General features: G+C 60.2%; 5 protein-coding genes across 5 annotated transcripts; 1 reads left to right on the top strand and 4 right to left on the bottom strand.

Annotated features, from left to right (window-relative positions):
- Positions 1–4,520: 4,520 nt before the first annotated feature.
- Positions 4,521–5,686, bottom strand: COLE_04898 (mitochondrial 37S ribosomal protein uS5m; the record flags this gene model as incomplete). The annotated part of the gene is made up of 3 exons (XM_018419634.2): positions 4,521–4,652; positions 4,695–5,061; positions 5,268–5,686. 3 exons carry the CDS (start codon positions 5,684–5,686, stop codon positions 4,521–4,523), a joined length of 918 nt encoding a protein of 305 aa, XP_018276806.1.
- Positions 5,687–5,860: 174 nt separating this feature from the next.
- Positions 5,861–7,759, bottom strand: COLE_04897 (uncharacterized protein; the record flags this gene model as incomplete). The annotated part of the gene is made up of 1 exon (XM_018423967.2): positions 5,861–7,759. One exon carries the CDS (start codon positions 7,757–7,759, stop codon positions 5,861–5,863), a length of 1,899 nt encoding a protein of 632 aa, XP_018276807.1.
- A 389-nt stretch (positions 7,760–8,148) lies between these two features.
- On the top strand, positions 8,149–8,626 carry COLE_04896 (ribosomal protein P2; the record flags this gene model as incomplete). The annotated part of the gene is made up of 2 exons (XM_018423968.2): positions 8,149–8,307; positions 8,453–8,626. 2 exons carry the CDS (start codon positions 8,149–8,151, stop codon positions 8,624–8,626), a joined length of 333 nt encoding a protein of 110 aa, XP_018276808.1.
- A 1,482-nt stretch (positions 8,627–10,108) lies between these two features.
- COLE_04895 (uncharacterized protein) lies at positions 10,109–10,916 on the bottom strand (the record flags this gene model as incomplete). Its single annotated transcript, XM_018425527.2, has 5 exons — positions 10,109–10,137; positions 10,173–10,297; positions 10,434–10,503; positions 10,818–10,837; positions 10,873–10,916. 5 exons carry the CDS (start codon positions 10,914–10,916, stop codon positions 10,109–10,111), a joined length of 288 nt encoding a protein of 95 aa, XP_018276809.2.
- A 1,492-nt stretch (positions 10,917–12,408) lies between these two features.
- COLE_04894 (uncharacterized protein) lies at positions 12,409–16,018 on the bottom strand (the record flags this gene model as incomplete). Its single annotated transcript, XM_018419635.2, has 3 exons — positions 12,409–15,101; positions 15,151–15,710; positions 15,969–16,018. 3 exons carry the CDS (start codon positions 16,016–16,018, stop codon positions 12,409–12,411), a joined length of 3,303 nt encoding a protein of 1,100 aa, XP_018276810.1.
- Between the last annotated feature and the right edge of the window lie 392 nt (positions 16,019–16,410).

Below are 16,410 nucleotides of genomic sequence, written 5' to 3'. Positions count from 1 at the left end.
CCCCCCTGAGCAAAATGGTCATGATGTTGCTGCTGGTGAGCGAGCAGGCTACACATCATGGGACCCGTGGAGCAATCCCGGTGCCGGGCTGTCTGAGTCGCATAGAGCGAATGCTGTGGCAAATGCGCGAATGCGGCCAGGTGAAAGAATCAGATCATCATGCGCCTCCCTTCTATCTGGCGCGTATGGCGGTGTGCGCGCGTACGAATGGGGACAAGAGCCGGAGCTGCGGTGTGCTTAGACGAGGGCACCCTGCCTTAGCCTCTTCCTAAATGCTGCACAACATTGCCTGTCATATCCTGCAAACTTGCGACGACTTGCCAGCTGACAGCTTGCAACTAAACAGCCTCTCTCTCTTTCTCTTTCTCTTTCTCTCTCCTGCAAACGAAAAGAGGGGTAGTGAGCATTAAGCTACGATCAAAATTTGCTATTACCGGCAACTGGGCGTCCAAGCGGCTTGGATTAGCTTTTCCTTTAGAGATTGGCAGACCACTCCGTGCGCGCCCTGCCCTCGACGCCTAAAATGATATGACCTGTCCTCCTGCAGTGTTTTACCCTTATTCAACCCTGAGTAACATCTGACCAACGTCCGCCGCCGGCCCGCCGCAGGCCGCTGGTCACCGGATCACCGTTCAAAGCACGCGTGCGCTCGTGCGCCAGCCATGCACCCATCCAAATGTCGCCGCCGCCGCCGCCGCCGCCGCCGCCGCCGCTCATGACCGGCATGGGCCGGCATACAGCAATGCGCATTCAAACCTTGCGTGCAAAATGTTGTCATGGCGCACTATCGCAGCGTCACCACATGATTTCATTGCTGCGCCAAGCTTTCGCAACCCAAGAGCACAATGGCATGGCTAGTCGCAACTCCTCCTCCCCACCCTTATGCACACTCATGCTACCCGTGCAACCCTCTTGCATGGTCACCTGCTCCAGTCCGGCTTCGGCTCCAGTCCTGTCGCGCCGCAAAACATCGCATTCAAAATCTACGTGCCTGTCGGATAGCGGCAGCTGTGGATATGTAGATCTCGCACTGCGTGTTCCGCCTCGCCCGCCCGCCCAGCCCGGCCTTGTCCGGTTAACAACGCAAATACAAACCGACTAGGGTCAATCTGAAATTTGTCCACTCCATCGTTCTGGTTGGATCTATCCATCGCTATTCGTCCTGTCTCCTGTGCTCCTTCTGGGCATTACCCTGCATGGCCCCACTACTCCTCGGTCTGCCGTTCGTCCGGGGAAAGACGGTTGCGACCGAGGCGTCATTACCTACTCCGTGGCGCCCGCCCATGCAATCTCCATGCCGTCGATCAACGGTTCCAGCGGTGCAGCGGGCAGGGTCGCGACGGCAGAGCAGATCGCGCTCACGCCTGATCGCTGCTCCGACTGCTGACCTTGCGAATCTGGTCGACAGGTCAACAGGCCCGCCGCCGCCAAGTGATTGGTGCACTGCAGAGCGCCGGTGTCCGGCCATGCGGGCGAAGCCAGCGCCGACGTCAGCGCCGCCGCCAGATGCATGTACGCTTCGTGAATTGGCTGACTACGCCCGTCCCTCAGGTCCCGATCTGTTCGTTATCGACAAGGTGCCTGGTGGCGACGCGCCGGCATTCGATCGCAGTGTGGCAGGGTGGCAGGGTGGCAAGGTGGCAAGGTGGCGACCGCGGCCCGAGCGGTCGCCATTGTGCAACAAGTGACTCGAGGCGCACGGTCCAAGAGTCTGTGGTTCCGGAATGATCTTGTTGCACAGATTCGTGCTCACACCGCCACTTCGGCCTTCGCAGATACTATGGGTATGGATGTGGCTGCCTTCGATGATCCGACACGGATTGATCCAGAATATCTAGGTAGACGCGCAGTAGCCGCGCGAGGTACGCCGACGGGTTGAGTGCGGGCGGCGTGGCGGGCTCGCACCGCCGTCGCCTCTTGCGCGTCGTGGCAGTGACCATGTCCCAGCCGGGTCGGATACAGCATTAGGCGGAGAGCCAGTTCTCGCGGACGAGGAAATGCCACACAGGAGTTGGGAGGAGGCGAGATCGCAGGCGGAGTGGTCGCCAAGATGTGGGAGGAAGCTGCAGATGGCATTGTACCTCCATTAAGGAACGCTCTCACAGCGTCGATTGCAGTCCTTGGGAGATGAGGCGTGGGAACAACTGCAACACTGCATCTCCGCGGTGCTCGTTGTCGATTACCACATAACCGCCCTCTGCCACAAAAAAGAGTCCAAGTCTAACTCGGTGATCACTTGTACGGCATCGAACATCTGCTTCAAATGCTTCACACGCTTTCTCGTAAACCTGGCTGTAGGAACTAGGATGTGAAATGCCTGCGCTTACTATAGAGCACTCGACTGGACTCTCGCGTTCGGAACCGAGGGGAATGTGGCAGCAACGGGTGGCAAATTATGTTTCACTTCCTTACACCGTTGCCACCCAGTACCACCCCCAGCACCAATGCCTGGGAAGGATGTTTTTAGTTTTACTTCATTCGAGTAGGAATACCCCTTGAACGGCTGGGCACCGCAACCTCGTCGCCCCGCAGCAGCAGGGGCACAGCGGCTGCGCCTCTACTTTCAGTATATAAGTCAGGTTTAATCCATAATTTCTCTCGACCGGTGGACACTTCATCTTAAAACTGCCCGCGGCGGTCTCAAAGGGCCGAATTGTACCCCAGCCGTGAAAGACAAGTGAAAGACAAGCTAGCCGTCACCGGCCATCGACGGCGGCAACAAGTCCACCTTGACCCAGAGCACCACCAGCCCGACGAATCTTCAACCGTCGCTCCCGTTCTGCAACCATCCACGTATGTCCCACCAGTGCTCCCCGCTGACCATATCACCGCTGCAAATGCATGCTGAGACGCCGATGGTCACGCCTTCGTGTGGCTCAGCCTTTGCAGAGTGCCACTCCGGGATGGTGCCTGACCAGTCCACGTCATTCCTTATCAAAACGTGGGTATCGGGCGTCACTGATGGGTGGGGGTGGGGCGAACGCCACCTGCGCGGGCTCGTCAACCGAGCTTCCTGCAATAACATCATTCTCGCTCGTTATCGCGGTACCGCGCCGCGTGCACAACACACTCTTTAGGTTCAGAGTACTCTCGTTCGTTGTCCCACCATGGCGTCCAAGGTTGCGCAGAAGCGGGTACGTCTCCAGCGGCGATAATCGCGCTAACCTCAGCTGCAGAAGGTGCGCACCGCCTCACCTTGTCGAGTCGTGCCGCCCACTGACATGCAGGAGTATCTCGCTATGCAGAAGGCGCCGCCGCCCTTCATTTGGGCCGTGCCCGAGGAGAAGAACATCCTTGACTGTGAGTAACCACACCTTCCCTTGCCCTCCTTGCATCCGCTGCACAAGACCGCTGACGCGCAGGGCATTTCATCATCGTGAGCAGCGAGTTTAGGCGACGACTGACGGCAGCGCGGACCTCCCGACACGCCATACGCGGGAGGCGAATATCACGGTCTCATCTGGTTCCCCAGTGACTACCGTGAGTTGCCACCAGCCGCACAGCTGCTGACGGCCAGCCTTCAAGCCGCCTGATGTCAAGATGTTCACGCCGACCGGCCGCTTCGAGTGTGGCGCCAAGATCTGCATGAGCATGACCTCCTAGTACGTGCAATGCAACTCATCGAGCCCAGCTAACAGCAGTCACCCTAGCACGTACGTGACGCCACCGCTGTGAATGTAATTTACTGACCTCCCGCGCAGGTGGAATGCAGCATGGTAAGTGGAATGCTGTGCATATTGGGCCAGGTACGATTCACAGCTGACACACAGGTCTGTAGCAACGATCTTGACCGGCTTGCTCAGCTTCATGTTGAGTGACGAGTGAGTGTTCGTCCTCGGCGCGGCTCACGCGACAGGATCACAGCTGGTGCTGTCAAGACTACCGATGCCCAGAAGCGTGATTACGCGACCAAATCGCACGCGTTCAACTTGAACAACAAGAAGTTCCGCGAAATCTTCCCGAAGGTGAGTTGTCGTGCTGGTGAACTTTGCTCATATCAGTACGCGACGCAGGAGATGACCGACCTTCCCGATATGGGACAGCAGCCATCGACATCGGTACGTCACACCGCCGTGGTTGTGACGCTGACTGATCAGACAACAGCAGTGAGAGGAGGCGTATCAGCCGCACCCGACACGCCCGTCTCATCTGGACTGTCGACACCAGCATCCACGAACCTCAACACCCGCAGCCCGTCGCCTACCATCAACACTCCCAAACCTCCTGTGCCACCTATTCTAGCCGATGCCCAGCCTGTGCTTCAACAAGGCGTGCAGCAACGGCAGCCGCCCAACGTTCGCTGGATTCCATCCTGGCGGTGGCTAATTGCCATCGTCGTCCTCGCTGTCCTTGGTCGCATATCCAAAGGGCCCGAGTGAGTAGAGCGTCCGAGGAGCCTGCCGTAGTTGTTTCGACCCCTTATTTGTACTCTCTATATGGCATCGCTGTCCCCTGTTCCTCCGTCCCTCCGTCCGCATGGTGTAGTTGAGTGCATGAGTTGCGTGCTAATATGTACCAGTCTAGAGGTGGCGGTTCATGTCGATACCGTACCGTCCGCGCATGCGCTCGAGCTCACGAAGAGTGCGCATCCCGGCGCCCTTGTTCTCCCTGCGCGCCTTGCTCTTGCCAGTACCCGATCCAGGTGGCAAAGCCTGCCGTCAGCTCACGCCCTCACTGTCGCTGAGAAAACGTACACCACCGTGGATGATCTGGAGCGCGGCCTTGACGACCTGGGTCTTGTTCGTCGACCCGAGGATCTGGGCGCTCGCGTCGCGGATGCCGCACGCCGAGAAGATGCGGTGCAGCACGTGCGGCACCTGGAGGCCGAAGCCGGGCGGGCGCGCGCGCATAATCACCGTCGTCGCGCGCCACTTGACGCGCAGATCCGCACCCTGACCGTACAGCGTACGGTTCTCGAAGCGGGGCACGGCGTCCATGTTCAGCACGGCCTGGTTGAACGCACGCTGGTGCGCGAGCTGGATGGCCTCGTTTTTTCCGTGCCCGATGCCGACGAGTCCGCGCTTCGGGTCGCCGACGACCATGACGGAGAACCACGACGGCCTGGAGTCAGCGATAATTCCACAGGCAGCAGAGAAGCCAGCCACTATCCCCTCCTCCCCTCGTCTCGACGCCTCCATCCTAGCTCGATGTCCTCCCACTTCCCGAGGCCTCAGCATGCGCAACGAGTCCTCCGTCCACATCCCGGCACAACGTCTCGCCCTTCGCGCGGCAACCCGTCGCGCCCCAGCCCGCCCTCCTACACTCACATCTTTCCCTTCTTCGTCATGTTGACCACACGCCGCACGTCCACCGGGTAGCGGTAGAGCCCTTCGAGCTCTTCGCGCGTGTACCCGGTGATGGCGGAGAGGACGCGGCGGTTCTTCGCGGCCATGTTCTCGCCGAGCGCCGTCGGGTGCTGCGACTCAGGCAGCGGCGGGAACGTGTTGTTCGGGAAGTTGTAGATCCGGTGCTGCGGCGCATCCTTGTAATAGTTGGGAAAGTCGGGCGAGCGCGCAACCGTGTAGTGCGGCATTAGGGGGCGGGTGAGGTTGGCGATGTCTTTCGGCGACAGGTTGCCGACCGCCTTCGGCTGGTCAGCGGGGGTGGGCGTCGAGGTCGAGGTCGAGGCCGCGCGCGCCAGAGGCGCGCGGGCGAGCAGGCGCCGCGCCGGGCGTACCAAGGACATCGTGATGAGGCAGTGAATGAACGAATATGTCGAGAACAGCCGAAATCTCGATGGTTGCTCGGCGACAATTTGGTCCCGTCGCAAAATCCAGGCACCAAGCCTCCGGCTCCAAGATCACAAGAGAAGGGCAATGCCCTTGCATATGGTTATGAGTACAGACAGTGTGACAACGTATTAATGCTCGTATCCCGGAACGAAGCGTGCCCAATCCTCGCGCAACGCCCATAAGCGGCGGACGGCGTCTTTCTCCGCGCTATCCCAATCGGCAAAGTCCACACCGAGAGCTAGTGCCGCTCGCTCGCCCTGCCCGCTCCAGCGTAGAGGTATAGACCGCCGCGCGCGGTGCGTCTCATCACGCGTCCCTCGTGGTCGACGAGTAGATGTATCCAGGATTGCCTCGAACGACGAGAGACTGTACCGCAGGCGCACTTTCGTCGTTGTCTCGTCCGAGACAAGATACGAGAGCACAATGTCGGGAGGCTCGCAGCAGGTGACGACGAGCTCGCCGAGAGCGGTGAAGACTTTGACTCGGGGTGTGCGCCGCTTGTATTCAGCCACGAGGCGGGCTAGGAGCTGCCAGAGGTCGCGCTGAGCAGCTGACCAGTTCGCAGAGTCGGCGAGGCGCAGGCATTGCGGGGCGCGCCCCTCTATTGTGACCTCGTCGCCGACCCGGTTGATTTGTGCGGTCTGTCGGCGAAGGTTTAGCGTGAGCGCTACCTCGGCCGTGGGTGGGTGTACGACGATGGTGTCCGACGACTTGCGGCTCAGCGCTTCCGGGTGACGCGTGAGGGGAAGTGGATGTACGCGAATTGGCTTGGGGGTTGTGGGATCTGGATTGGAAGAAGAAGCGCGTTTGGCGTTCACGGCGGTTCCCTGTCCTGGTCGCAATGTTGCTGGTGCCGGTCGTGATGTTCCGGGAGCCGTTGTAGGCGCAGGTTGGGGAGCGGGTTGGAGTCGATGCGGAGGAATCTCGGGAGGTGAAAGCGGAGACGATTGTTCTTGAACAATGGGGGGAGTGTCACGCGGAATGGCGACAGACATAACGCGGAGCGTCGGAACAGGTTTAGTCGGAGTGAGTGAACCCTCGGGCGCAACTGACGATGATGGGGTAGGCTGAGACGGCTGTGAGGAGCCAGATGTACAGTTAAACGCGCCGGACGGACCAGGCTGTGGCTCATGGGAGCTCGGTGAAGTAGGTGAGACAAATCGTACAGGTAGCCGCGAGGTGTCTTTCCGTTTCAACCGGGCGAGTACTGCGAGGGGCGCAGGGCTTGTTGGGGGCGTGAGCAGCCCAGTCGACTGCCCGACAGAGTGCTCTTCGGACTTGGCCCGCTGCTGGCCACTGCCTCCTTCTTGTGTCTCGGGCAGGGCTCGCTGTTTCCCTTTGTCGAGGGGTGGATCGGGGGCAAGGCGGAACAAGTCACCTCGCCGCTTTACGCCGAGCTCCTGTGTACGGTGGTCACGTCGTGCGCGCGGTAGACCGTCCGAAGGCTCCCTTGGTGGTTTTGAAGCCCGCATCTCTCGTTCCTTCGCCGGTGGCTCTAGTCGGCCGTCGCCAAGGTGCTCGGAATGCTTCTGACTGTCGGTCTGGGCGTGCCGCACCCTCTCGGCCTCATGACGGACACGGTCACGCTCACCCTTGAGCGCGCTGCGCAGTTCTCGTCCGCCCGTTCGATCAATACGCTCCTTCACCTCTGCTTCCCGCTCCACCACAACGATTGGGGCAGGGCGTGATGCGGCACGGCGCGCGATGCGCCACCCCTCTTCGAGCTCCTTGAGCTGTGGTGGCGTCTCCTGAAAGGCGAGGCGAAGGTATTGGATTGTCGAGGATGTGGTCTGCCCAGAGGGCCCGGATGGGGCAGATGGTGCGGAGAGGCCTGATGAGGATGTCGCGCTCGAAGGCGATGGTCGGTCGTACCATGGGACAGAAGGGGTCTTCGGCCATGGCGATCGTGTTGGGAGATTGTTGTCCACCTCTCCAAGGGGTGCGGAGGTGGCAGCAGGTTGGGTCGGTTTGGGAGTAAGGAATGCAGGGCGCTGTCGGAGACGTGGAGTGTCCCACCCCGAGGCCATTGCTAGTCGCGCATGATGTGGTGGCATACGCGCGTTCGGCGTTGTTGTTGACAATGACAAGTCAGTCACGCCTGACCTCCACCTCTCCCACGCCTAAATGCATCAAGGGACTTGCATGCCTATAACATGCCACGTAGTGAAATGCGAAAATGCCGACGAAACGCCGCCAAAGTTCCTGCACCTTGAAACGCCGAATTCTGCACCTCGTCTTTCCACACATCCCAACAGGTGAGTCGCAGCGCGCAGGCGATGGCGGCGAGCGCAGACATGCGCGCGGACACGGGCTGATCCCCAGGCTCCAAGCGTATTCCTGCTGTCCCAGCTTAAATCGGTTTACGTCGCCACATAAGTGCGTCGTTGGCGTTGGCCGCGGAGCTGACAGCCAGAAAATGAAGCACCTCGCCGCTTACCTCCTCCTCCAGCAGGGTGGCAACGCCTCGCCCAAGGCCAAGGACGTCAAGGCCGTCCTCGCCTCCGTCGGCATCGAGGCTGACGACGCCAAGCTCGAGAAGGTCATCGCTGAGCTCGAGGGCAAGGACGTCAACGAGGTGAGCTATATCGAACACGGCGAGCGAGGATTTGATCGAGCTGCGTGGTCTGGGCTGTGGTTGAAGTGCCCTCCGTCCAGCCTGCGCCGTCAGCATCGTGCCCAGCCTGCGCCGTCCAAAATTTAGAGAATCTCACTAACATCAGCTCATCGCTGAGGGCTCCGCCAAGCTCTCGTCGGTCCCCGCCGGCGGTGCCGCCCCCGCCGCTGGTGGCGCTTCGGCCGCCGCTGCTGGTGGCGACGCCCCCGCCGCCGAGGAGAAGAAGGAGGAGGAGAAGGAGGAGTCCGACGACGACATGGGCTTCGGTCTCTTCGACTAAGCGTCGCGTCCCCGCATTCCGCTTTTCCTATCCCCTCCCCGACTCGATACGACTTATGCGCGCCCCGACTGGTCGCGTGTGTATTGGATGTATTGGTTGAGCTAGCACCGAGGCGGAGGGTTGAAGACGAGCAGCGCGTGCAAGGCAGAGTTGCTAACCTCTCTTGTTACTGAACCTGGTGTGGTCGGGCAGGCCGATTCCGCAATTTGCTCAATCTGCGAGAGATGCGATGCGAGGGGAGTCGATGGGTGTAACCCGTGTCCTCAGGAGACCGCGTATCTGGCAACCAAGTGCACGTTGAGGAGAGCGATGCTGTATTCCTTCGGTCTTGCGAAGCAGTTCACGGCTGCCATTGAATTGCAGACGCCGTTGCATCTGATGCCTAGGTGGCACCACACTATACCTGCTGTTTTCGTCTGCCGCGACTCCAGCTTCCGCGCTCACATCTGTCATGTAGTTGCATGCGTGCACTCCATCCATGGATTTTGTTGCGCTCGCACAGACCTCAGGCAGTCATGTGACCGCAAATGCCAATCTAACACATGCGACTGTGGTGTAGTGGTAGCATGTTCGCTTTGGGATTCGTCTATTGCGAATGGTCCGCGGTTCAATCCCGTGCTGTCGCCTAGCCTTTGAAGGCTCGATCTTTTTGGGAGCTTTTATCCCAGAATTCTTCTCGACCGGGACTCAACACTGGGCGACCGTGGCTGCTAGTCGCAAGTGCTGTACTTTCTCGTGGTCAAAACTAAGTGCGATTCTCTTCGTTGATGGCAGTGGGGAGATGTACGACCAGGAGGGGGGGTGAGTAGTAATGTTGGGTGAGAAGAAATGATATGTAGGAAATGGCTCGGGAAGGTCCTCTGCACAAGTGCGACATCGGGCTCATCGGTTCTCTCGCTGTGCGCTCGAGAGATAGAGATGAGCGCGAGGAATGAGACATGGAAGGGAGAGGAGAAGAAGAAATCATGTGAGGATATGCAGGCTGAATGACGGCGCGGCGTGACTAAGACCAATCGCCAACCAACAAAACATGGAGCGAAGGAAGTCTGGTGCTTCGCAGTCGAGCCAACTGCGCAGCGCCCCCGCCGAGCCCGTACCTCGCTGCTTGGCTGATAGTGGCAGCTCAACAGCCACACTGGACAAAGCTGGACAAAGTCGATTCGGAGAACCCGAGGCCAGGCTGAAGGTGTGGCAATGTCCACCAGTCTATCAGTAAGAACAGCACCGCCACTAGATCAAATTCAAAACCGTCAGAAGTCTCAACAGCTCAGAGAGCGGGCAATACCCGCACGGCCACGGGATGCAGCGCACCGCAGGCGCCCGTGCGCAGGGCCGCCCGTGCGGCCGCCCCACAAGACAGAGTAGGCCATGGCATTTGGCTAAGCGGACAGGCGAGCGTGCGATGCGCGTGAGATTGAGAACTAGTACAAGTGCGGGACCGGAGATTACTTGCGGGCCTGGGGTCAGTCAACGCGGAGACGCTCAGCGCACGAGTGGTCGCCGGAAGAGCACTGGGGTCAGCTACAGCGAGAAGAGCAGTGCTCACGGATGTGTGGCTCCGGCGCGTGCACCTCAAAGTGCTCCCATCCAAGGCTCTGTGTGATACCGATTCCCCGCCACTCGTGCTCTTCCAAGATGCGAAGAAGGCCGGAGTCGTCGCCCGAGAAGTAGCTGGGTGCGGCCGCGGGTTAGAGGGGGAGGGGGGGAGGGGGGTGAAGAATGCGAGGTATGGTGAGGTATGTCGAGCAAGGGAGCGAAGCGTCAGCATGACAGTAAACGACGCGGCAGGCGCAGGCCCACCACCCACCTTTTTGGGATAAGCTTGAGCATGGGCTTTGGGAGGATCACATGGCGGTACTCGAAGTTGTCGTCGGAGTCTGTGGGGGAACACAGGGAGGGGATGATTCGGGAAAGAGAAGGTGCGGGCGCGGAGAGCGGATCGCGGCGTCGACAGGTCTATGTCAGCATGGATCTCTGCGCTGCTGTTCTGCGCGCTCGCAAACAGCGTCGGGACAATGGCCAGGATCGCGTGTAGGCTCGCGGCGTGGGCTCGAGGATTGGCGCGCGGACCGGCACGCATCGTAGCCTTCCACGTATTCTGTCCTCCAAGCAAAACTTCGCAGTGCGGCCTGGATGCTTGGATGGGAAGGAATCCGGCCGGCGAGCGCGCGAAGCAGTGGACGCGACTTACAACGCTCCGAATAAATAATCCTTTCGTTAGCATGCATGTGCAGCAATGCGCGCACCTCTCGGATAGCTCCTCGAGCGTCGACGCCTTATTATGGGCCATGTCGACGAGATAGTCGGTGGTAATGGATTAGTTGAGGTGGGTGGCGGATAGATGATGGAGTTGGGAATGAGACGCGTCGAGGATCGAGCAATGGGTCTCGCCGGGTCTGGAGCGGGGGCATTTTCCACATGACGGCGTGCTTTTGGTCGGTCCTAATCCGACGTTGTCTTTCAAATACACAACTCCGACATCAGTGCGTAGGACAATACACTGCAAGGTCTGCATCACCACCTGTACAGCACGCCTCTCATCAATTTGATCACGACAAGCTCGCTGCTACCTCCAACCCCGTGCGCAAGTGGACAGGCGCAGGTCAAGTCAGCTCTCGGCATCATGACCCCATCTGCTGGTGCCATGGCAACCCCCGGAACTGGGATGGCCAGGCCCATCGTATCTCTGCCATGCTTCGTCCCGCCATACCTGCCACGCTACGCTGTACAACTGTGCACTCGTCTCCATCCCTGAACATGCTCAGACATCCACAGAGGACCTCATGCACCGCCTCCTGCACTCATCATGAGCTCTTGTCTCAGCCCACCTCCACCTCGGGCGAGAATGCAGGGACGCGACGCGACGCGTCTCCGCTCCTCCAACAGTGCTAGCAGTTGCGTGTTACCCACGTCATTTTTGCATTTGCTCCCGCCTCTCGCACCAGCGTCGACATCCAAAAAGTCAAAAGTTGGCAGACTCGTTTCTTCACTTCTCCGATCTCCATCCCGATATCGACGCTGATTATCGTGCACGCCGGCGAACGACGAACGACGACTTACTGCTCACACCTCCCCTCCCTTCCATCTCCTCCTTTCCCTTCTCATTCACAACGGCTCTATCTGCTCCGCCTCGCTGTTCCGTGCGAGACCGGATTCCTGAACGGGCCCAGAAAGACTGCACTTCAAATTGACCCGCCTTGGGTCCTTTCTACTCCTTGGTGGGGTCTCATATGGTGCATACATCTAGATCTGGATGTAAACGATATAGGTGAGGCAAGCATGCAATTTGTTCTGTATCAAGACGACGATGGCGGCGATGAGGGTGACAAGATTCGCACCTTCCCATCTCCCCCCTTTCCTCCACCTCTGGCACCACTCATGACTCCCTTGCGCGCCCCCGGGCACTGCACACGCGAGGATGTCAACTAAGTGTGCCGATAGCAGCGAAAGCTGCACCTCTCCGGCGCTCGCGCATATTGTCGATCTCGCAGTCGGCGATGCAGGGAGGGGTGCAGACATCACCTGCTTATGCTATACCATTTGCGTACTACTCCCCAAGTTTGCAGAGGCGCAAGGCCAAGTCGTAGTCGTACATGATGCCCACTCACAATGGTACAAAGCCTGTCATCTCTGACCTATATATCCGGCCAACCGCCGTCTCCCAACCTCTCTCTCTGTCAATGAGTGTGATGGATGCTAGAGCATGATAGTACGGAATGCGGCGGAAGCGACACGTAGGCTCGGTCCGCAATAATGTCCATGGACCTCGCCGTGTAGAACACTTAGCGGTGGTGAGGATACTGGCCTGATGGCACAGGCTGAGCCCGCGGTTGGCCAGATGGGTATTGCTGGTATTGGCCGGGCGGGCGCTGCTGAGAGTAGAACCCTCCGTTGGTAGGCGACGTCTGCCCGCTCTGCTGGTATCCCTGTCGCCCGTACGCGTCCGCGGAAGCATTGGATGACGTGCGTCTAGGTGGCGTCTGTGCCAGGGCTGGCCCTTGCTGCCCCGGCGGCAACCGCTGAGGCTCACCCCAATTCTGCGCTGGCACGGCAGCGCCTCCAGGTGGACGCTGCTGCGGAGCTTGGTACTGTGGGTGATGGAATATCTGGCCTGGTTGCGCCGTGAATATCTGACCCGGTTGCGGTCCGTGGTGTCCAGGACGCGAGTACTGCTGTGGGTACTGATAGACAGAGCCAGGCTGGCCGCCGCCGTTGCTGTGGTTGCGCTGAGGAGGTCCGCCACCACCAACAGCACCTGCTCCTCCTCCGCCCCCGCCGCCACCGGGGTAAGGCGCGTACATTGGCCTGTCCAATCTCATCGAGCCATTCACCGAGGGCTGCAATCCCTGGTGCTGCTGCTGAGGAGGTGGGCGTATCCCGGGTTGCTGCGGACAAGCAGGTTGGGCGCCTGGAGGGTGCTGAGGGCGTCGTTCGGGCTGCTGTGAGAGAGGTCGGCCGCCACCTGGGGCAAACTGCTGGGGTCGGGGTGGCGCGACTCCTGGCGGATACTCGGGACGAGGCTGCTGATGCTGGTGAGCAGGAGAAGGAGGCGATCGAGTGCGCTGAGGATTGGAAGGAATGGATGACGAGCGAGGGGCGGGCGCCGGAGCTTGTTGGTATGGCGTGTGAGGCTGCTGTTGCTGCGGTGGTTCTCGCTGCTGAGGTGGCGAAGCGGTCCGATGGGGGGGCGGGGGCTGCGACTGAGGCTGCGGAGCCGGTTTGTGTTGCGCAGACCGCACTTCGTGCTCAACTTGCGCGTTCTGCACTCCGTACTGTGGGGCGCGATACGCTGCCTCGCTATTGTTGGCGTTTCTACTCCGTTCTGGTTTCACGAGCCCCGTCTTGCGCGCTGGGGGTGGCGATGGCGACGGCGGAGGCGACAACTCTTGCTGCTGTTCCTCTCGCCGCGTCTGTTGCTGTGCCGTAGGTGACTGAGAGCGCAGATGTCCGCTCTTATCCTCAAACTGACCAGAGTCTGGCGACTGGGGCGGCGTGCCCTTGGGGGGAGGGGTCCGCTGCGATTCGCTGCGGTCCTTGTCCAAGCCGTTGACTGTGCCGGGTTTAGAATCCTCTGCGGGCCCTGCAGCTCTGCCGATGACGCCTAGATACCAGAACATAAGGTTGGAGATGAGCACTTGCTCGATCAGGGGACGGCGCGCGTTCGCCAGCTTGATGTGGCTGAGGCGGTAGACAGCGCGCTCGACATGAATCGGGTAGCGGGCAAAGTTCGAGAAGCCGGGCGACGTGGGCGACGAAGCGCCCGAGGGCTGGAGCGACTTGGCCGACTTTGACGTGCCAAGCAGAGCCGCGGCTGCAGCGGGGCCGGCCGTGGCGAAGTTGGACACGGACGACGCCTCCTCTTGCTTCTTCTTCGAGCCTCCAAACAACCCACCGAAGAGTCCGTCCTTCTCCTTCTTCGGCTTGTCCTTCTCCCTATCCTTGTGTTGCTTCTTGCCAAACAAACCCTTCCGTCCCTTCTCCTTCTCCTTCTCCCGGGCGTGATGAGGATGGGATGGAGTAGTGGAGGTCGATGCCGTAGTCGCCGTGGTTGCAATCGAAGATGTAGACGACATCGCCGATGTGTTCGAGTCTGTGCGGGCCAGGGGCGGTCGCTCGATGACGAGTGTTGGAGGCGCTGGCCGCTGTTGACCAGAGGTCGACGCACCAGAAGGGAAAGTCTGCAATGGTGGCGCCATTCCAGGCGGGAAAGCTTGCTGGGCAGTCGGCTGCGGCTGCTGCGGCTGTTGCGCGACAGCTGACTTTGACGGCAGTACAGGGGCGGGGGGCCCTTCTTCTTCTTCCTCCTCGAGATACGCCCGATACGCCTCATCTCCGGTGTATGCGTCCACGTAGTTGTCAACGAAGGAGTCGGGGCGCGCCTGAAAGATGTCTTCCGAGGAGCCTGACGGTGGCAACAAGGTGACAGCGTGGAGGGCAGCACTCAGGTCTGCGTCTTGTTGCTTAGGCCTAAGATCATCCTCTGGTGCGCCCGGCAACTCGGCAGGCTTGCCAGTGGTGATAGGTGAGAGGTAGGGACGTTGCCTGCCGTGCTGTGAAGCCGGCTGCGCAGGATCGTCGGGGCTCGGCGACCTGCTTTCGCCATATAGCTCTACCACCGATTCACGCGCGTAGGCATCCACGATGAGCGCTTCGTCTGCCGAGTCGTCTGAAGCAGGGACTGGTCCGGCTGCGAGAGGTGTGGGCTGATGGAATGTCTCGCTGGCCTCCTCGCTCGTCTCGTCGCTGCGCCGTTCATCGCTGCGACGATCCCCATCTTCCATAGAGGAAGACTCGCCCCGAATGTGCTGCTGGCTCGGCGAAGTGAGGCGCTGGCGCCGCCCTGATGAGAAGCGCCTGCTGCCATCGTTTGGCCCCTTCCGGATCTTAGTCCTCGCCGTGCGACGGATAATGGAACCCGGGCGAGGCGGGACGAGGGGAGCATCAGTCTCGCCATCACCTTGAGTAGTTTCATTCACTGTTGGGCGTTAGCACATCTGCACGGGGCAGGCGCACAGGACACTCACGCCCAGGCTGCATCCGCTGGCTCAAGCTTCGCCGCAGAACTTCGCGCATCTTCTCCGGATTTTGCGTAAACTCCGGGTCGTCGACGAGCTCCTCGAGCTTTTGCAAATCGCGGAGAGTGGGGCCTTGCTCGTTGTTACGCGCGAGTGAGCCTCGCCTGACGGGGGCGCGCTCCGCCTCAACATTGTCGCCGGGTCTGGGCGTGTACTGCTTGGACAGCATCGACTTTTTCCTGTTCAGGCTGCCTGACATTGACCGACTCCGTGCGAGCCACGAGGGGCTACGCGCCAACGTCGCCTCGTTGGTGTCACTGCCCTCCGCATCCGGGTCAACGGTGTGCGACTTGAGAAAGTTGCGGAACTCGCCTGGGGCTAATTCTGGGTGAAGATGCGCTGGCACCCAAAACAGTCCCGAGTCAGCGTCGAGACTAAGCGTCACGTCGTCGTTGGAGGAGTAATGCTTGGCGTCTGATCCATGATGGAACGAGTCTTGTGGGGGAAGATCGGGATCCACGGGGAGCTCGCCTGGGCCTGTCCCCGTCGCTGAACGGCGTCGCAGGTGCCTGTATGTCAGCGGTGTCGTCAAGGTAATGGTGGTGGTGGTGGTGGTGGTGGTGGTAGTAGTGGTAGTGGTGGTGGGCTGCCGGTGTGGGACCACAATCTGCGATGGAACGAGGTCTTGCGAGCTAGTGAGCAAGGTCGGGGACCCTCGAAGAAGCAAGGTGGAGGGGGAGGAGGGAGAGGGAGAGGAGGAGGAGGAGGAGGAGGAGGAGGAGGAGGAGGAAGGGATGTAAAGGGTTATTGGGGAAGTATCCACGTACTTGAGTGTGCGGACCTCCCTTTCGAGCTCCTCCTCCGAAATGGCCGACATGGCGTCGTACACGATGCGCAGCCACGGCGACGCGAGGTGAGTGCGTCGTCGTCAAAGGCCTATTCAATCTGCGCGGTGCGTGATTGCGATTGCTAAGCGGGAAGCGCGCGATGTGCTTGTGAGGGATGCCGTTCAAGTGGGCTAGGTGGGGGTCGCCTGGTGTAGTGAGTTGACGACGGGGATAAGGGGAGAAGGGGATGGGGCGTTGTCGACTGGCGAGATTGCGCGAGCGAGTTGTGCTGAGGAGTCGAGTGCGAGTGGGAGGAGGTTGTGAGGGGCGCTAGGCGTAGAGCGCGGAGAGGAAGTGATGAGGTCGTCGAGGATTGTTAAAGTGGGACGAGGTGGGTGTTGGTGAGGATGTATACGAGTGAAACGAGGATGGAAGCGTGCGT

Source organism: Cutaneotrichosporon oleaginosum (genome assembly GCF_008065305.1).
Source record: "Cutaneotrichosporon oleaginosum strain ATCC 20508 chromosome Unknown ATCC20508_contig04, whole genome shotgun sequence".
Classification (NCBI taxonomy): domain Eukaryota; kingdom Fungi; phylum Basidiomycota; class Tremellomycetes; order Trichosporonales; family Trichosporonaceae; genus Cutaneotrichosporon; species Cutaneotrichosporon oleaginosum.
This window is presented reverse-complemented; position numbering and strand designations above follow the sequence as displayed.